The sequence below is a fragment of the Salarias fasciatus genome, chromosome 12 (assembly GCF_902148845.1).
Source record: "Salarias fasciatus chromosome 12, fSalaFa1.1, whole genome shotgun sequence".
NCBI classification, from domain to species: Eukaryota; Metazoa; Chordata; class Actinopteri; order Blenniiformes; family Blenniidae; genus Salarias; species Salarias fasciatus.
In genome coordinates, this window is record NC_043756.1 from 13,774,603 (window position 1) to 13,795,808 (window position 21,206).

General features: G+C 40.4%; 2 protein-coding genes across 2 annotated transcripts in view; both read right to left on the reverse strand.

Annotated features, from left to right (window-relative positions):
* wscd2 (WSC domain containing 2) overlaps nt 1-3,447 on the reverse strand; it is a 50,961-nt gene extending 47,514 nt beyond the window's left edge. The window contains exon 1 of the mRNA XM_030104619.1: nt 3,438-3,447. The gene's annotated coding sequence lies outside the window, so the exon portion shown is untranslated. The remainder of the gene's footprint in view (nt 1-3,437) is intronic.
* A 6,524-nt stretch (nt 3,448-9,971) lies between these two features.
* LOC115397751 (sodium- and chloride-dependent GABA transporter ine) lies at nt 9,972-19,776 on the reverse strand. The gene is made up of 13 exons (XM_030104210.1): nt 19,566-19,776; nt 18,701-18,835; nt 16,127-16,337; nt 15,661-15,793; nt 15,328-15,462; nt 14,461-14,564; nt 14,091-14,215; nt 12,564-12,676; nt 12,266-12,406; nt 12,017-12,116; nt 10,915-11,015; nt 10,652-10,819; nt 9,972-10,119 (listed from the first exon to the last, which is right to left on the reverse strand). Exons 1-13 carry the CDS (start codon nt 19,774-19,776, stop codon nt 10,003-10,005), a joined length of 1,794 nt encoding a protein of 597 aa, XP_029960070.1. The 3' UTR covers nt 9,972-10,002.
* Between the last annotated feature and the right edge of the window lie 1,430 nt (nt 19,777-21,206).

Consider the following 21,206-nt stretch of genomic DNA (forward strand, 5'->3'; position numbering starts at 1 on the left):
AAACCTCACAGCAATAAATATCATAAATAGCCCAGTGCAAAACCCCACAATAAAAATAAAAAAATAAAAAAATGAATACCATAAATAACCCAGTGCAAACAAAGACATAACTGTTGGGGAAAGTTAGAAAGTCTGTTAGCGGGGTCCGTTAGAAAGCCCACAATCCAATTGCACAGAGTGGTATTGAGTCCCAGATGCCGAACTGTAGTCTACAAAGAGGAGCCGTGCATAGATGTTTTTATGCTCGAAGTGCGTGCAGCACTGTGGCAATGGCGTCCTCTGTTGACCGGTTCTCTTTGTATGCAAATTGGTGTGGGTCCAGTGATGGCGGCAAAGAGGCTTTGATGTGTTTGATGACCAGTCTCTCCAGGCATTTGGCAGGGATAGAGGTGAGAGCCACGGGTCTGTAGTCGTTCAGACAGGTGACGTTGGACTGTTTTGGGAGAGGAATGATTGTAGAGGACTTGAAACAGGCGGGGACCAATGAGCAGGACAGCGAGATGTTGTAGATGGAGGTGAAGACGTCGGCCAGTTCAGCAGCGCAGTCTTTCAGCACCCTGCCCAGTACTCCGTCTGGACCGGCCGCCTTTCTGGTGTTGATACGGCGGAAGACACATCTCACCTCATGTGTGCTCAGGACTGGAGCGAGGTCGGTCGAGGGGAGGAGGGGCAGGACAGGATCGGAGTCGTCCCTGTCAAAACGGGCATAAAAGAGGTTTAGGTCCTCAGTCAGAACAGGACTGTCAACTGAGGGTGGTGTGGTTTCCTCTTGTAGTCCGTAATGGCCCTGATGCCCTCCCAAACCTGCCTCGGGTTAGTAGTGTTTGACAGCCCTGGTTTGCATATTAGCTTCTGTGTCAGAGGGAAACTGGAAATTTCAGTGGGATTGCACAGTTTTAAGTTGGCAGCAGAGTGTCAGCATGTATCCATTTTGATTTTACTTACAGACATTCGCTGGCAGACTCAGAGACTCAGACTCACAGTAATGGACCTGCATGCAAAGAGAGAAGAGGACATGAGAAGATTGAGTATGTCTTGCCCGCTATAAACTTTTAGCTTAACAAAGTAAGAAAGGAGAACCTGCCATATCAATACACCACAGATACTTCAAACCATCCTTCTGTCTCACCTAGGCATCTTGAAATACATCAAAATCAATTTCTAACAATTTCTTCATCCCAGGGTTTCAGCAGATTGATTTTTTTCTTGAGACATTCTCTGTGGATCAATGCTGGGCCTTTGCTGCTCTTCTTTTTCCTGCTGCTGCAGGATAAACCAGAATTGACTTGTTGCAGACCCACGCAGGAGGAGCATTTGCACATCACTTAAACAGACTGGATAGTCAATGAGGAACAGCAAATTATTCCATTTGTGAAAACCTCTGACCTGAGTGAGTGAGGCGGGAAAGAGGGGAAGATTTTTGTGAAATCCATTTCCTCAAAAAAATAGAATTCTGATATCAACCAGTAGAAATCCTTCTCATCTAAAATAATTTATTCATACCTGAGATAGAATAAATTCTATAATGTAAAATACAGGCAGAAATCACATTACTTTTTTTGAAAAAACTTCCATACAAATAAGGAGTGTGTAATTAAAAATCAAATAACCTGGAGACTCAAAACAGCATGAATTAGGAAGATGTTTTAAATAAGTCAACTTAAATAGTAAAAAAGAAAGCCCATGCACACACACAAACACAGAGACTGCAGGGCAACGCAGGGTGCGAATGTGAGCCGGGAAGCAGAACCTCCATCAACCTCAAGGCCAAATGCAATTCCCCGCTAGCTATATATGAAAGCAGACTTGGCACATTACAATGTCTGCGCGACCTCGTTAGCATAGAAGCAATTTATTCCTGCATCCAAAGAAACAAAGAAATATGTCTGTCTTTATTGTGCTGATACATTGGAAGCGGTTATGTAAAATAAAGCGCAGACCTTCCTCGTATACACACCAACACCTACGACATCCCTCCAGTCTCAGCGCAAATGGAATGAAATTGCTTGCAGGGAGCATCCCTTTGAAAGCGAAGAGGCACTGCTGCTCTTAACGCCACCCTCCAGGATGCACAACGCAATGCATCCTGGTCTATAAAGAAGTTATTTGGAAAGCTATCACTTCGGTGAGGTGGCCTCAGTGCATATTGATCTGGACAGACGCAACATGACTACAAACCCTGTTCTCCAACAGAATTTTACCAACTCCAGTAAGATTATTCAACATTTAGCATTGCAAGAACTTTATTTAACATGATCTTTAATTGTGTATGTCTCAAAAACATCACCCATTGCACTGTGAAGTTCACTTGGAGGTGGAAAGAGTTAAATTAGTTCTCAGGTACATCTGCTTCTTAAGTACATATGCTGCTCTCAAAAATATTTAAATAAAAACACAGTTCACTGCCATTAGTCACTGTTTAATCTCATTTAATGTCATTTGGCCCCCAAGTGACTGTTTTTGTGCTTTCTTTTATTTTTCCAAGAAAAATGTGGTCACTTTCAGCAGAGATCTGTACATACAGAAAACAAACGCTGATCTGAAATCACTGTGCACGGAGCTCTTTGAAAAGAGGACTGACTCCTCATGCGCACCCAACAGCATTTTACATTTTGGAGAAAGGCCAACCAGCGCTGTGGGCTGTGGCCTCATTACCAGCAGGAGGTGAGCTCTCTTTAGGGACAGACTTGTAAATGTATGCACATCCCAAACAGCCTGAAAGAAAGCTCCAGAATATCCTTATTAAACAAAGGCAGCTGTGCAGCAGGGGCACACTGTAGCATGCAACACTCAAAAGCTCTTATCTGCATATGAATTGTTGGCAAGATATACTCATTAGCATATTAAAAGGCTGAAATACAAAACTTAAACAAATAAATATACTTATTCAGACTTGCTGGATGAAGTGGACGAGTACAAAATCTAACAGATATGAATATTTCATGACAAATTTGGGTTCTTACCCAGATCAAAGCCACATTATCTCAACTAGCACTGTCCTTGTCTTCCGCACTGCAAGTACAAACCGAGATGTTTTTATACTCTGACTGAATCTCTTTATAGGTTACATCGACAACACACTTTCCAGATCTGTCAGTTCTGCCTGTGCAGCTATATGCGCACAGAGCGAGATGGTAATGAGGGCAACAAAAGCAGCAGGGAAGAGATCTGTTTCAAGATTTGGCTCTGCAAAATGAGGAAAAATCTGATTCATGCAAACCACAAAAAAAAAAAAAAGAAAACTAGGTGGCACACATCTAACTTAAACTGAACTTAATGAATCAGTCACCAGACTGACTCATAATGTACAAGCAGCTCAGCTAATGTGTGACTGCAGCACAGCTAACGGCGCTTTCTAAATAGAGATCTGACTGAAAAAAAGCAAGTAAGTTGCTGTAGAAAAGACTAGAAGTGAATAATTACTAATTTTTATCAACTTCAACAACACTGGCCTCCAGACGCATGTTGACCTGAAGTCATCAAAGATCCCCTCAGAGATAGACAAAAATCTTCAGTTGTTTCATGCTAACCAGTTTTTTTACTGCAGCGTGTGAGAGGTGAAAGGTCAATCTTCTTAAGTTATTCACATCATGCTCAGCACAACAATACAAACCTACATTTAGTAGATCGTCCTTGATCCCTGTGTCTTTTACTTTATCATCCCCTCCCTCTCTCTCTCGCTCTGTTTCTCTCTCTCTCTCTCTCACACACACACTCTTGGCTATGTTAAAACAGATGGGATCCTCTTTCCTCTTCACCTGGCACTCTGCAAGCCAAAGTCAAAAGCAAACACGAGAGGCCAACACTCCAACATCAAAGGACACGGAGTAAAGGAAACCTCATCTTAAGGTTAATATATGGGAGTAAAAATGTTGTCTTCTGAACTTGACCCAGTTTGCCCTCGATTCCCGGCGCAGCGGCGATGCTGAGAAGCACCGGCGGGTTTTCAAGAACTACCGCAGGAGACATTTCTCCTCCGGAGAGACTGAATGAAATGTGAGACGGCTCCAGCACAGTTGCTGGTTTAAGTCACTGGCTGGCACCGACGAACGTCTTCACACCTCACATGATTTAGGCAGCGGCCCATCTCCCCTCTGCACGGCCCACTCAGACTCACGCACAACACTTCCTCTCTGCTATGCATAGCCATTAATTTACTTCCCCCGGGTTGCACTGTCTGTGGCTATTGATCAAACAGCGCTGCTGGCGCTAATTTAGTGCGCATGATACATTCTGTCATGAGGGATGCAGGAAGGGAGTATTGATTAACGTACAGTCCTGCTAAGGGGCACTACTGCAGCACTCTATGACAAGGGCCTAATTAGCTCCAGAAACCTCTTGCAGCACTGCGTTGAGCTCCTGTTTGAAGTGAGTCTGCACCTCAGTTATGTTGACCCTCACAACACTGATCAGAGCTGCGGTTTATTAATCATGAAAATGTACTGAATTGTACCCACGATGCTGTTAAGCATCATTAAAGGGAAGCATTAACCTAAATGCATACTAACACATGCATATTACCCACTTTTTTGCATATTAATGACTCACTGTTTGATTGCTAGAAGCAGTTATCATTATTGTCTTTATCGCCAAGCAAACTGTAGAAACACTGTATTTTTTTTCTCTGACATCAACAGCAATGATGTGGAAACAAAAAGAAAATGTTATTTTTTTTCATAAATGTCCTCCCTGAGCATTTACAACAAACTACAGTTGTAGTAACTGGATTACAAAACAGCAATACATCAGAACTGGATCTTTATTAAGGGCGCAAAAGCACATCAAGAGTTCCAGCAGTTCTGGTTTTTTGCTCTCAGTGTAAAGAGTGTTGCAGCTCAGACCTCTCTGGTCTCCCTCCTCCCTGAATTTCATTCCCCTCTTCTTCAGAGCTATGCTGCCACCTGGTGATCATTTGAGGTAGAAACTCAGATTTTTTTTGTTTATCTTATCTTTTGATCTTCTGTTATCAGCCTTATCCAGATGTTGCGTACAGGGATGAAACTTGAAGTCAATATTGGGGACATTTGCAGACGGTGATTCCAGAGGTTCGCAGCTCGAACAGAAAGACAAACAATCATCATGACATGAAACTGATGAGTGTGAAACATGAACGTCCTCCACACAGACAGGAAGGTTCATGAAGGCCCATGCATCCATCCATCCATCCATCCATCCATCCATCCTGGGATGCACCTTTCCAGTCAGAACTTAGAGTCTCCAATTACTTTCAACACGGTTTTAGACAGTCAGGTTGAACAGGAAAAAGTGGAGAAAACCCCCCCACACACAGAGAGAACATGTAAACCCGAGACAAAAAGGCCCCCAGTCCAATTCAAACCAGGGAAATTCTCACTGTGCAATCATCCATCGTCCATTCAGCTCTGTGAAACTCCTGTGTATATTTTTTTGTGTTTCTTTTCTATTATATTGTACATATGTGTCTGTCTTAAAAGTATATTTAAATTATATTTAAAGGTGCTGTAGGCAGGATTCTGCATCTCCGCCATCTTGCTTAGGTTTATTTGACCCATCTAAGATGGCGATTTGAAACCCAATCCTGTCCTGTTTTCTCTGACATCACGCCCTTACGCAAGTTAAGCCCCTCCCACAAGAACGTGCAACAAACGCCCCTCGACCAATCACGGTTAGAGCCTCATGGGCTCTTCTGATTGGTCAAAGATACCTGGAGCTGTCGAGATTCCTTTTCAGCTCAGAACAGAGACAGATGGAAACGCTGCGCCCTTGTGGTAGTGCAATTATGCTACACTCCTAAAGGATTATCAATGGATACTCTAACATTTAATCCAAAGAAAACACAGAAAAATTAGCATTGACTACACCACCTTTAATTTATATCTGTCACTGTATATCTGTTATTTATTTAATTGTATCTGTCTTAGATGTATATGTAAATTATATTTAATTTATATCTGTTATTTAATTATATCTGTCTTCAATTTATATTTAAAGGTGCCTTAAGGAGTTTGCACATTTTATGCGAAACAGCGCCCCCTGCAGGCCTTGGGCGTAATGCAGCTTAGTGAAAAACTCGTCCCTGTGGCTTGTACGCACGGAAGAGGGGGACTCCGTCTTCGCTCGTTTAGAAGCGCTCAAGTAAGATTTAAGTTTCTTTTACCTGGTGGAGTCTGTGCTGGAGCTGTGGCAGTGCCAGAAGCCAGTCTTTTCTTACTTTCTGGAAGATCCTGCTCAGTTGTTGCTCACGAAGCATCTGGCGGAGTAATGGCGGACAAATCGAAACTCAAGGAGCCGGAGCACGCATTACGTCATTCCTTTCAAATTCTCCCCAAAAAAATGCTGGTGCCGGACCGGCACTGCAACTTTCAAGTGACAATTTAGCGCTGTTAGAGGTACTTGTAATGAATATGTCAGGGCACATTGTACACATCATTAAAAATGTGTAACATATTTATGGTGGAAAATAAGTATTTATAAGGTTGTAAAACTCCTTAATGCACCTTTAAATTATATTTAAGTATGTCGATTAGCTTACATCTGTTATTCAATTATATCTATCCTAAATTTATATTTGAATTATATTAAATTTTTCTATGTATGGTTGGGCTTTGTAAATTTCACATTTCACATTTCTATTCCATTTCTATTTCTTTTCTCTGTGCTGCTGGAACACTGCATTTTCCCCCTGTGGGACAAATAAAGGACTTTCAATCAATTCAAATCAGTCTAAACTATTCAAATGTGGCTGTGTGATAACATGAGACAAAGCACCAATCAAATTTGATTTGTAACTGTAGATAGCATTTCTACATTTGCAAAAGAATAATAAAACACAATAGATATATGACAATAGATATCTGTTCTTCCATTTAAAAGCTGCCTTTGAATGATCAGGACTCTATGGCTGTGGCTCTGTCACTTCATGTGACTCACTTTGCACCAATATGGTTCCTTCTTTCTGTATGCAAATGTCATTTAGAACTTTACTGACTGAGGAGTTTGCAACAATGTATCGTTTAAAATGACGTCATCATCTAATTTGACCTAGATATGCAAATGAGACTCCATACAAATTTGAAGATGACGTCATTTGTTCCTAAGTGAGGAGTTGACAACAATGTGTCAGTTTTAAGTCTCTTTTTTTGCAAAACGCAATGGAGTGCATCATATTTAATTTAATCATCAAGCACTTAATGCAAATATTTCAGTATTTCACATTATGCACTTTCATTTCAATCATTTTGACACTGTAATATGTATAACATAACTCACCATTCAGCACCAATGAGGTTCCTTCTTTCTTTGCACAAACTTCATGTCAGCTCAGGTGGACTTCGCAGGAGGAAAAACCAGGCTGAAAGCAGTGAATGACAGTTCCACAGCAGCGGCGCACCAGACAGATTTGCCGTTTTTTTGTTCAGCATGAGAAATACAATGTGTGACGTGAGTGTGCAGCAAAAGACCGAAATGCGTGACTGTCGCGCTCAGTGCGTGAGACTTAAGGCATGGGGCCGACTTGGCTAAAGGCCGACTTAGCTTGGGGCCGAGTTGGTTAGGGCCGACTTGACTGTATCCCGATGCCAGCCGGGTAGTAGTGGGGCCCCATTAAGTAGGTTCCCGACGTATCATTTTAATGTATCGGGGGGGGGGGGGGGGGGGGGGTCAAGTTGTGTCTCTGATATCCGCCGTCTGTCGGGGCCCCCTGCTAGCAACTACTGGTGAGTACTCGGAAAAGGGCCCCATGCGGGGGATTTTCGACACGCTGTCGTTGCAGCGTTAAGTGTAGCGCTTTTAATTTGTCATTGAAATTGACTGATGTCAGCCGTCCCTCGGGACCCCCTTCAGCTCAGGGCCCTAGGCAAATGCCTGTGTTGCCTACCCCGTAGCAACGCCTCTGCCACTACCCCATTAGTCTGTTTCAGGTGCTACTAATAGTTAAAAAAATATTCTGACAACAGAGTACAAATTACATCTTTATATTCAAATATCTTTTTTTAATGCACCATAAAGAACCACAACAGAAATACACAAAAAAAAAAAAAAAACCTAAATGGACAGTCGCTCTAAATGAAATTTAGCAAATCAGTTTTTTGTTTGATTTAAGCTTCAAAAGCAGTGTGTTATTGTGGTAGCAATAACTAAACAGAGATAAGTTTGAGTTGTGAGAAAATATGTTAAAATATTGGAAACCACAGATAAGCTCTGCACCGATTTTCAGCCTCATAGCTACTGAGCCAAAAACTGCAGGAAGACATCAATGATTAAAGATAACCCAGGAAAACAAGTCAAAACAAAACAACCAGTGAAATCATGGTGTTACACTGAGACTAAACTTGCACACTGCATTTTTAAATTAACACATCTTCTGCATAAATGAACCCAGCATTCAGCTTTTAAACAAGATCGTCAGTGTCATTTTTAATGCCATTCACCTTTTACCTTTACACTAAAAAAAAGGGAGAAACAATTAAAAAGAAACTGTAAACTTTAACAAATTCCATTAAATTCGTTGATTTTAAATCATTTTGCAGACTTCAAAAATGTATTAAAGAAAAATAATGTAGCTTGTATGCTACAGATCAAATAATGGCTGTCTTGTGAAATATTGATTAAGTAGCAAAACATGGTATGTAACAAAAAAATTTTTTTTTTTCCAAGTTTCATAATCTACTTTCCATTATTTTAAACAATGGAAACAAAACTACCACGATTAAAATGTATGAAGCGCTGCTAAGGGACATCAGTTTAAAATCATGAACAGATTACCTGGATAATAATTTCAGATAAAGGCACCGCTCTGCGCTGAGAGTCTGTATAATGACCAACCCTAAAAAAACATAACAGGCCAAGGCTGCACTGCAGGCTGAAGAATCATGTGGTTATATCCAGCTGAGGTAGCCTATTGTCGAGAAAAGAGGCCAGTGTTTCATCCTACTTTAAAAAAGTCAATCAGCAACACGTTTCTAAAACCGCAGCGCAAACAAATGTAGCGTTTCATGATCATTAGATAAGTGTATCCCTCATGAAGATTATGTGTCCTCATTAGCCCAGTGCAGCTTCATGGCGGCAGATCAAAGGCACCACTTATAATCTCCAAACTCCAGAGTTTCAAGCTTCAAGATAGTTAAAAATAATCCTTCCAGTGAATATAACCACTTACACTTGAGGGGAAGCGCTGAGGCCGATTCCTGCTGAGAGTGACAGCAGGCAGATAAATGATCAAAACAACTTCCTTCAGCCTGCACAGAAAAGACGATCTCCAAACAATAATCTGCTGACTGAATCATCGATTCTCAAACTGTCGCCATCAGCGGTAGATATCTGTCATATCATTATCAGTAAAAATTCCACATCACATAAAAATATTTCTTTTCATCCAGGATCCAGTGACGACTGACATTTTAGAACAAGTGACAACTGATTGCGCAATACTGGATTTCTTAAAAATTGTTCAAAAACTGTGACTTTGTCAGTTTTCTATCGACCTCTTGTGACAAACAAGAGACCAGGACCAGGAATGACAGTGCTGAAGAATGTCTTGATTTCTATTCTGCCCTCTGAATTCTGAGATTCTGCATTTTTTTTTTATTTATTTTTTTTTTACAATAAACATTTTTCGTAAAGTCCCAAAGTACCGGTGCAAAGACAGAGAAAAATAAATGTTCTTGAAGTGAATTGCTGCATTCCAGGTTCATTGTTGCTGCAATATATTACAATAATTTATAAAATGCAAATTGCAAAGATCTTATTTGAGCATAAAAAAAACTGATTTATCTAAAAAGAAATCATTCAAACTTGACAAGGTTTAAATATAAAAGAGACACTGTCAGTTTGGTCGACGCACCAGTTCACTCATTACGTTAAAGCTACTCGCCTGGCATTTTATTGGTCCCTTTAAAGTGGCCCTAACAGGCGCCATTAAAAATGTATTAGATAATATTAGATAATCAATGAAATTCGCTTCACGTGTCACGGTCATAATGTTACGACTGGTCAGTAGATTAACATCTGGGTGAGTAATTCTGGTCAAGCCACTGATGTGAAGGACTTTTCACTCGCGCTGTAGTCGTTGAGGGCTTGTTTTTCTGACGGGGCGCCTTCAGCTTCCAGGTCTATTGTCGGAGTCACGGCAGTCTTAATTCTCTGAGGATCACAGAGGGCAGACTTTAGAAACACACACACACACACACAGGAACTGGTACAACATCAGCGATCTTAAATCAACGCACGAATACCATGCAGCTGTCATGCTTATGGTTTGACACTTAAAATAAATTCAGTTCTGTTTTCCAGTAATGTGATTATTGGTTTTACTCTTAATTTCAGCTGATTTTTATTGAGGTTTATTTTCTTTCAAAAAATTCCAACAAAAATGCTGGGATAACGCATCCTCCCACACACCACTGTTCAGGAGGAAAAAAGCACTTTAAATTCCTCAAAGACTGAAACAAAATATGACATTCATGCGTCTTTTCACATGACGTTTATATCGACATCATGTCCAGATGTGAGATCGGGTCTGTCCAGATCTAGTTTTTCCCTGCTCCGCTGGTATGAATCAGCACAGACACAACCGCAACAAAGATAATAAATAACATACAACAACCATGTAATCATTGCTAAAAGAGTTTTAACATTCTAACCATAAAGTTAGCGTGCTGAAACTGGCACTCACCTCAATAAATGATCCTTTGTTGGTCCAGATTTCATGAACGGCGCCAAGTGGGATCCACATTACGGAGAGCACTGAGATGACCCAGCCCACACACTCAGCCCATACTGGATATGTGTATTTCCCATAATGAGCAGGAGAGAACTGAGCGATGCTGGAGATCAATATGCACTACAAGAAAAACACACTGTCTTCAGCACTGCCTCCATTTGTTGGTGTTTTTTTATTTATTTATTTTTTCTCCATGCAGTTTTGACTGGACTCACCAACAATAAGACAGGACAGAGCACCAGCCAGCAGGCACGGAAGTAGATGTTTGGAGCTTTTCCCAGCATCCTCGTCACCATTGAGGAGATCCGTGAGATGCCTGACGGGGAAAACAAGAGCAGATTTCAAGTGTTTGTAGTAAATGAGAAGCAGTGTCTGCAAAAGTTACACAAAAGGTGGTTTGCAATTGGGAATCGGGTTGCACAATAAGTAGTAGCAGCGATATAACGGGGCATAACAGCAAGTTCTTCTTGCATTCATATTTCGAGCATGAACTATAAACACATTTTTCTTCTCTTGACCTTTCTGCCCCCCCAGTGTTTCCTCTCTCTTCCAAACCTCTTCGCTCTGTACGCTCTTATTCTGCTTTAACGCTTTGTTCTGTCCCGCCGGTTACACTGTGTTCCAGTTCTTCCTGGTTCCTAATTGGAAATGAAGTCACTCTCCTGGAAAATTGTCGCGCTCTACTTGTTGGCGAGATTGAAAAGAGCGTGAGCGTGTGACGCTGAGTCAATACAAACATATTTTTAACCAACGCTTCACGTGTGTGGTTTACCTTTGGAATATCAACCTTAAATTGGCATTTGATTTATTAATTGTGTCAAATAGCAAACAACACAAGTCTAATTTAACTGCACCTCATCATTAGTCTGTTATTATGTGACTCCACATACCAGACGCCTACCACTCACCTGTTTGCCACGTAACAGAACACATAATGTTACAAAACACAGTTTTATGCAAATGAGGTGATGCAAAAATGCTAGGCTTCAGGGAAAACCTAGTAATTTTAGGCAACAACCAGTAGTTTACGTGACAATTGTAATGTTTTTAGCTTTCACAATCAAGTGGAAAGGAAAAGTATTTATGAAAGTCATTTCGGCAAATGTTGAGTTTTCTAAGACGAGGCCGTGTCATGTTGGACCCTCCGCCGTGTGTCTGGAATCCTCTTCCCCTCGTGGTCACCAATCTGTCTGCGAGCACGCCAGACATTTTTAAACATCTGAATCAGTCCTGCCTGGGTGGTGTGTCTGCATCGTTTTCTGTAATCTCAGATTTCTTGACACATCACTCAAGAGCAGATTTCATGTGAAGCATTACCAAAGACCCAACAGACAGCAATGACTTCAAAGACAGCCAGGAATATGAGGGAAACCACGGCGGTGTAGTGATCCATCAGCTGGAACACATAGATGCCTCCCTGGAGCGGAAGAGAATGGAGAATAGAAGACAGACGGAATTGCAAAACATTTCCATTTTATCAGTCGTTCAACTGGTTTTTTTTATTAAATATAGATCGTGAAAGTTCCTGGAATATGTGTTTCAGAGAAGTCAAGACATGTGACAGACCTTAGTTATGTGAGGAATCCCCAGTAGAAAGCCAACAGTGCACACGACCAAGGTGAGCAGCTCCTCTCTCTTGAGGAAACGCAGAATTTTGGCTCCGAACTCGTCCTTTACGAACGTCACCAAAACCTCAACGGTGGCAAACTGCAGAACAAAACACCCTCTTGCAATGTCACATGGTTTTTATCACAGCATCAAGAAATGCTTCTTTTCTTCGTGTTTCAATAAACAATTGGAGAGTAAAATTACGAACGTATGAATCTAGGCTGAGCTTACAATATTCACTGAAGCTTGAGTTTACCTGACTGTCCAGGCCCAGGCACAGCAGCATGAAGAAGAACAGAGGCGCCCAGAGCTGAAAGGCTGGCATGGTGGCGAGGACTTCAGGGTAGATGACAAACACCAAACCCGGACCTAAAGTACAACAGAGCGAAACAGTTACGACTGTCACAGCGTGCCAAAACACACAAACCGTATTCTGTGGTTTAACTCTGCATTGTTTGAGACACTAAAATGGAGACGAGTTTCGATTCTTTGTATGTGTTAGCGTGGCCTAGATATGTTTTGGCTCCCTGTCAATGTGAACCAGTAACCTGAGATGCAATTTGGTGAACTGTCATGTGACCGCAGTGCTTCATTAGATTAACTATGGATGGTAAACGACTGGCAGCTTGTGTGGAACAGGATACGTAACATTTGCACATGTTTAGGGAATTAAACGTGTACGTTCTGTTGAAATGAATCTCTTAGAGAAGCCACATCGGCGTACTCTTTTTAGATCGGGCGAAATTTGGACGAACCAACAACCTGATGTGGAGAAATAAGATCAGAGGGCTCGTTATGTACCCACAGGCTGAACACAAGATGTTCCCGTTTTTAATCAACAAATAGTTGAACTGGTAAAACTAGTTAAGATCTTCACATATTAAAACAGGAAAGGTTTTGTTTTTTTTTAATTCTTTACACAGAAGTGCTGCTTTATCAACACTCCGGTGGAGCTAAACTACACACACAAATTGTTTTCATGCCTTCAGGGACATTGCAGTGATTCACATTCATTTTTTTCCCTCTAAACTGCTAGTTTCCTCATCTTAATTAAGTCTAATGATATTTTATAGGATCTCAATTTCTGTCAGTAAAAATAATGTCAAAGTTTTAATGAATTTTAATCTTGATTTTTATCTCTCGTCTGGTCTGGGAGAGACTTGGGGTTCCCCTCAACAAAAACTGGATTAGATAATGAGATAAGGAAGGCCGGGGCTTCTTTTGTTTTCCATGCTGGCTGTGAGGGTGTTCTGGTGTGGGAGTGCTCGGCTCCCTCTTCACCGCAACAATCCAGCACAAACGTATCGCTCCAGGCAGCTGTCAGAATCAACATCCAATCCCACGATCCCTCCACCCGTCACTCCTGAAGAAGACGCCAAGATTCCCCAACTTCACCAAATTGGAAACAATCTCATGTCCACTCAACAATCTGCAAGAGAGTGAAAAATCTGGCACAATGTTTATTGGCCGAGACGAAGTACGCATTGTTCCTCCTCAAGCCGAGGACCTTCGTCTCTTTTCCAGCATCCATAGACAAACACGGCGTTTCCCAGAGAGGGTGAAAAATGAGATACCCAGATAAAAAATAGAAATAAAAAAACATTAGATGTTAACATCAGATGTTCTGAACAACTCTAAAGTGTTACAAAATGAATTAAATATGGGTTTATATAACTATTATTATTTAGGGGCTGGGGTTATAAATAATAATTGATAATTGATGCAAAACCTATAATTTACTCTGTAAATTAGTAACAGCTGTGTTTCTAGGCTCGCTGCTTACCATCTGTGGCTATGTTGTCCACCGGAAGGTTGTGAATGTGAGCCATGTAACCAACGGCCGAGAAAATCACAAAGCCAGCCAGAATACTGGTGAAGGAGTTTGTCAATGAAACTATTAATGCATCCCTGCAAAAGAAAGGACAAATTCCATCTGAGTCGATTTTAAATATCAGGCAATACAGGCGCTTTTGAATTTTATTTTCGTTGCTGAGAAAGTATCAAAACTTTTCCAGACTCTATTCAAATTCTCAAAACAACTTTTAATATTGCTATAAACGGTCTCCTCTGTCTCCACATTGTATCAATATATAATTACCTACTTACATTTTTAATGCAGAATATCAAAAGCAATATACTTATTTCATCTTTACCTGAGAATGTTGTCGTTGAGCTTGTTGTAACTCGCCATCGAAATCATGGAACCAAAAGCTATTCCGAGTGAGTTAAACACCTGGGATGCGGCATTAACCCAAACCTGCGAGGGACAAACAACGAAAAGTTAAATGTTAAAGAAACAAATAAAACTATTTTTCCATCCAGTTGTTTAACCATAGTAAAGAGTCCCAACAAATTTCTCTGCAATGGTTGTTGATTCTTTTGAGAAGTGGGCACACGTCCTCACAAATGTGAGTTTAGAAAGATTTGAAGAGTGATACATTTTGGAATGCAGATTTCTTAAATTTTCATCCCTTTTGCATCATCTGGCCTCATCATGAAATTCCCTCTGGACAGCACAACGGCACGGAAAGAATAAAAAGCAAAACACTGCATGGTTTACTTACACTGTTAAAAAATGAATAACCAACTTAAATGGCTCACCGAATGAAAAGACCAGAAAACACATTCAATTTACCAAACACATACTGACACGTCTCAAAAAAAAAAAAAGGAAAACAATGGAAAGGTTTATTTTTTCCACATTTTAATTCAAACAGTAAAAATTGTATCGACCTTTGCATGATCAAAATCAAACAAAAAAAAAAAGAAAAGAAAAAATATGAAAATTTTAAATGGGAAGTGTGATTGTACAAATAACTGACTTAGCTGATTAATGTATTTGTATTGCTGTGTTCTTGTACAGTTTGTGCTCCAGACAGGACCTTTAGCAGACAGAAGATATGAGTCTGACCTCTGAGTCCGGCACGGCGCTCCACAACAAAGAGCCTGCTGATGTTTCTGCTCATGCACAGATAAACTAAGTCTGCCAATGTGTAACTTCACAGCGGCCCCACTCCTACCTTTACATCGAACAGCTTGCTCCAGACGGGCGTCACAAAGTAGAGGACACCTTTCTTGGCCCCGGGGAGCTGGACGTTGTTAATGAGCAGGCTGAACAGGATGAAGTACGGAAATAAGGCGGTGAAATACACAACCTGTGAAGCACAAACATGAGAGGCTGCTGTGTTGGTGCAAAACTTGAACGGTGCACAGATGATTTGTATCTTGACTTTTATCACTAATGCAACATTTAATTCCTTGCAAGTGTGCCTACAAACATCCTCACTGAATAACTGTTATTAACAGTCTTAAATTATGCTGTACGTCCGCTGAAAAACTGCTGTTGTTCACACCTTGCCGGTTGATTTGACCCCTTTAAATATGGAGAAATACACAATGACCCAGGCAGCAGCAAGGCAGCCAAAGAGCTCCCAGCGAACGCTGCCAACTTCTTCAATGCCGTTGGTCTTCTCCAGCAGCTTGTTACTGGAAACACAGAATAAAGACACTTTTATATCTTTCTCCCAAATAAAGGAAAAAAGGTGTTTTGGCCCAAACTGCTCTTAATTTGGCAGAAAATTGCGTGTTTATAAAACCTAAGCAGCATGACTAGGATTAAGAAGTTCTCTGTCGAACAACAAACGGGAGGCAAAAGTAAATAATCACACTTAAGTGCATCTTAGCTGCTTATTTATCTACAAATGTCTGTTCATTCTTTTATATGTAAATCTTTAACTCAGTCTTGGAATTTGTACAGTGAAGAGAAGTGCAGTGGAGTTTGAATGCAAAACTTAGTGCCGAGGTCTCAGCGTCTCTCACTCAAAGAACTGCTGGCTGGCCGACTGCAGGTGAGTGGCGTTGCTGGAAAAACCGGCAGAACAGTTTTGGAAGACATTCCAGGCGCTGCTGCAGGACGTCCAGGGGAGACTCGCCCCGAATGAGTTGAAAAAATAGAATAAAGTCCAGCCGAGTAGCACGTTGTAGTACACGGAGAACAGGAATGACATCACCACTGTGGCCAGGCCGACACCTGCGAAGTGACACGAGGGGAAAGTGAGGAGAAAACCTGCATGGGTCCAGTGAGAAGGAAGCCTCACATTTTACTTCATACATTTATCTTAAAACACAACGCAAAACTGAGTGTCACTTATTTAGTCCCTGTATTAAAGTTACAGCTGAATTCATGAAGACATCCTCCAACATGTCGATTGTTTAGTCTTATAACACTTTTGCTTCATGTCAAGACAAGTTTCAGGTTTGGAGCACCTGTGAGTACCATCTATTTGTTTTTCTTTTTTTCATTTTCACCATTTTGACATTGATTTTGACAGTCACCGGGCTGGTTGGAGCCAAGCCCGACCCTTATAATAGCTGCCAGTCTATGAAGGGCTCCAACGTTGACAGTCCTCAGAGCAAATAAAATGATTTTGCTCTTAATTTGCATTGAATACAGTGCAAATACAATGAACCCCTTTGTTTACCTCTTTTCTGTCTATAGGTCTAACTCGCAAAGCAGAACATCAAAAAAGATCAATAAGAATTCTACATTGAAACGTTAAGCGTAAAGCTGAAAATGAGACATGAGTGTGTTTGATGATTTGTGATATTTGTGGGCATCTTAAGGAATGTTCACAGGTAAATCACCGTCACATTGCATCTGAGTCGCACAGAGGAAATCATTCAGAAGAACATACAGAAGAGAAAAGCTACCTGCATCTGGGCCCCTGCTCAGCACAAAGCAATAACCAGGAAGAAATGAGCGATAAATCAAGTGTTTTGACCGGGTAGATAGTCTCTGTCTTTAAGGAGATAAGAAAACTACAGAGAAAGATTTTGAGTTAGAACAAGAAAAAAACAGCAGTTTTGATTTCATTCCCACATGTACTGACTGTTGATGGCTGGACTTTTGTTTGATTTGGATAGACTTGTTACATGGCTATCAGTGTCCTCTGAGTTTGCACATTTCAGTCCATTATATAACTCGCTCACTTTGTGCGTTGCTCTGAACAAGCAGACTTCATCTGACCTGATTATCAATCCAACATGCAAACTTGAGAGGATTCAGTCCATTGCTTCAGTGATTTGATCATTTCTTTCAACACACTGACAAGGAAATCAATACCAGTGGCTATAAATGATTACATCCACAGATCTGAACATATTGATTAATACGATGGTTCTGGAATTTACTGAGCAAGTTGTCATCCACCAACATGAGACAATGTGTTTAATTTGTCAAATAAAAGAAAAAGCATTCACAAATATTGAAGAATCTTCTTCATTTCCCTCTCAGACATTGACGACATACAGCAATTTTAATTTGTAATGAAAACAGAACTCAACAAAAAGTTGGAATTTCTCATTTGAAATGTGGAAACTTTTTGTCCAGGCAATGATGGAAAACACGCTCGTTCAACAATGTTTGGTTAAAGATTACATGACACACAGTTGAATGCAGCAGATAATTAACAAGGCCCAACCTATGGCAATACTGTACAAATGCTATTGGCTCACACCGGCAAATGCTGTGACAATTCTGTCACCAAAACCTCAAATAAAAGCAGACATTCATGGTGTTTGGTTAGAAAATTATGGTAATTAAAATTTGGAACAGCCTCTTACACCCTTTGCAAACAGGAACATTTTAATTTCATGCCTCCTCCGTACTCTCTGTTCCTTGCCCGTCTCTGTTTTCTTTTTGCAATACTACGTGGTTACACCAGTAAACAAACAGAATTTGATGGCAGGATCACAGCGTTCATATCATTTGCTTTGTACATCAAATACTTGTTGTCGGGCGGGGGGCGGGGGGGGGGGGGGGGGGGGGGGTGTACTCATTGTTTACACACCATATTGATCACCCAGAGGTTTCTGGGTCTGGTGGTTAATTATTAAATATTTAGTTTGGAAACCTAGTCAACAATATTAAGATTAAAAAAAAAAAGAAAAACACACAAAGAAGAAACTTCCAAGCTAATTCCATATCCGTGACCTATGCTGCTCTAGAAAGGTTACTCTGATGAAAGTTAGCCCACATAAGGTCACACTTATCAGCAGTTAGCTGAAATCAGAGTTCCCAGAAGACTTTGATCTTATTTGAATTTGCATGCGGTCTTATGAGAGTAACGATGGAGGCACCAAATCATTTTGGTGTTGCACTGAAATTTATTATGCATATAGGAGGTGCAGTAACTGCACTATTGCCACTGAATTTATACCTGCAGACAAAAGTAATGCATGAATACATATATAGTTTGTTTGCAGTTTGAGCTGAAATTTTTAGGAAGACGGACAGGATATGAGTGTGACGTAGGCTTTGAAGATGAGGTAAAAAAATCCAAGAAATCAGTAAATATTGCACGACAGGTGTCTTTGATCCAGTGGGTCACTCACCTTTTAACAGGGGACATATTTTGGCAAAGGCATGCACGGGCCCTAACTGAGTATACTGGCCGATGGCGAATTCCATGAAGAGCAGAGGAATACCACACAGGATCAGCATGGTGAAGTACGGGATCAGAAAAGCACCTGAAGCACAAGAAATGGAAGCAGCTAGAGAGAACAAAAAATCCTGCTGTCCATGTTGGGATGATGTGGTAACTGCTGTGTTACTGTTATGCAAAAAGTTGTTATCACAAATCAACCGTAGCTTAAAGTGACTGAAAATGAATCTATATTGTGCAACAACACTGAAATATGTAAAGTCAGTATTAATTATTTTGTATAACCAGCTTCTTATATTCTAGACAACCTCCCCTGACTTAAAAAAAACAAAAAAAAACTTGCTTATTTATCTCAATAGCTGATAAGAGTTGGGGGGATTAGAGAGGTGCACAAACAAATTCACGTTTGTATGTATTAGAACTGTTTGACTTTCAGCTGCCAGAGCACCAACAAAGTACTGTGTGAAGGAATGAAGGGTGTACTTTAGGATTTTGCAGAAGGAAAACAACTACAAATAGAGGCACTGATTCACTGTGATAAACACTAATGATAATTATTTCTGAAGACAAAAAATAAAAAAATAAAAGTTAGCAGATGATGCAGGTATTGCTGTATTATTATATATCATATAGTCTTTGTACCTTTAATAGTCGACTGATAGTATCTCATTTGAATGGAAATCAACTTTAAAAATGTGACAGTAACGAAGTTGAGCTTCTTGAAGTACAAAGACTGAATGTTTCAGATCTACAGGGGATGCACCTGCACTCCAGGTGTTCCGCAACAGTCTGATCACCACATCAGGTGTTCTCACCTCCGCCGCTGCGGTAGCACAGGTAGGGGAACCTCCACACATTGCCCAGACCCACTGCGTATCCCACAGATGCCAGGATGAACTCCAGCCGCCGGTTCCACGTGGGTCTCTGAGCCTCCTCATCCTCGGTGCTCTCGGTCGCGTCTTTCAGCTCTAAAGGACTCAGATCCGCATCTCTCTCATCCAACGCGCTCTTGAACTTTTCATCCATTGTGGCCCAATAGCTGCACGCTATTCAGAAACAAAAAATCCGTGCATGCATCACTGTAACAGGACTGTATTGATCTGAATGCACCATGTGATGTACCAAATACAGAAATAAAATTAAACCCCTGGAGGTCTAGTTAGTTCATCACAATGATTTTTTTTTTTTTTTTAGAAAGTCATTAATGTGGTGTAAAGTATGAAGAAAGATTTGTATGCGCGTGCAAAGCCCACCTCGTGTGTTCCCAGCTCAGTCTTGTGTAATGTGACTTAACTGCAGAGCGTCCCTCTACTTTCTGTGTGAAACACCACGCGGAGCGGTGTCAAGCACGCGGAGGTGCGTGAAGTGCGTGTTTTCCAAGATAAAACCACAGTCTTCCCGCCTTTTCTGATTTTTAATGAAAAAACGTTTGAATCTGCCATCCTCACGTTGGAAAAATATCTTAGGATATGACAACATTGAAAAATGCTTTATAGGAAAAGACAGCTCAAAAAATAAATGAAATGTAATATAATATAAAATAGTTGCAATAGTTGAAATTATTGGTCAAATAATAATAATAATAATAATAATAATAATAATAATAATAATAATAATAATAATAATGATAATAATAGTAATAATAATACGCAAGATCCAAGGCATTTGACCTATAGCCTACTACAAATAAATATTTTTTTTCAAAAGTGATCTGTCAAATTACAAACTGTATTTTGTACTTGACGGTATCAATAAAATTGACTTCATGTTGAGATTGTGTTGGTTTACTTTTCTGTAGTAATAGTTTGGTTTTGCAAGAACGGGACCACTGTCATCCCATATACTCTGAGGAAGAACAAAGTTTAAAGTTTTGATTCAAAGGTTATCAGGACACTTATATTTTACCGGTTTGATTCACTCAAGATCTTTACGTGGGCCGTATGTGACCTCCAAACTCAACGTGTTTTAGAGATTGCCTGCTAAGCTTTTATTTTGAAAGGTGACCACCACACGCGCGCGCGCACTCACGCACCTCTGTCTCTCTGAATACAAACACATTTCAACTGGTTCCTCATCAACACCTTGTACTCATTAAAGCCTCTGCTGACTAAATAACTTGAAACCTAAGATACCAAACAAATAGGATTTTTTTTTTCAGTCATAAACTTATTGACACACAATTATTTATTTGTTTGTAAAACGTCTTTGCAGATAATAACATGCATTCAACACACATTTGCAAGTCGAACTGACCAATTTCTAAACTAGCCTGTGATCACAGCTGACACACAGAGAACAGCAGATGCTCAACAGTAATGTTTATGGGTGAGAGATCAGTGAATAATTACCCTTTTTTTCCCAAGATGCATTATAATTAAAGCCAAACTGGAGTAGAGAGGAATTGTTTCAAGAAAAAAAAAATGAATGAGTGGTCATCACCACTGACAACTCATAGC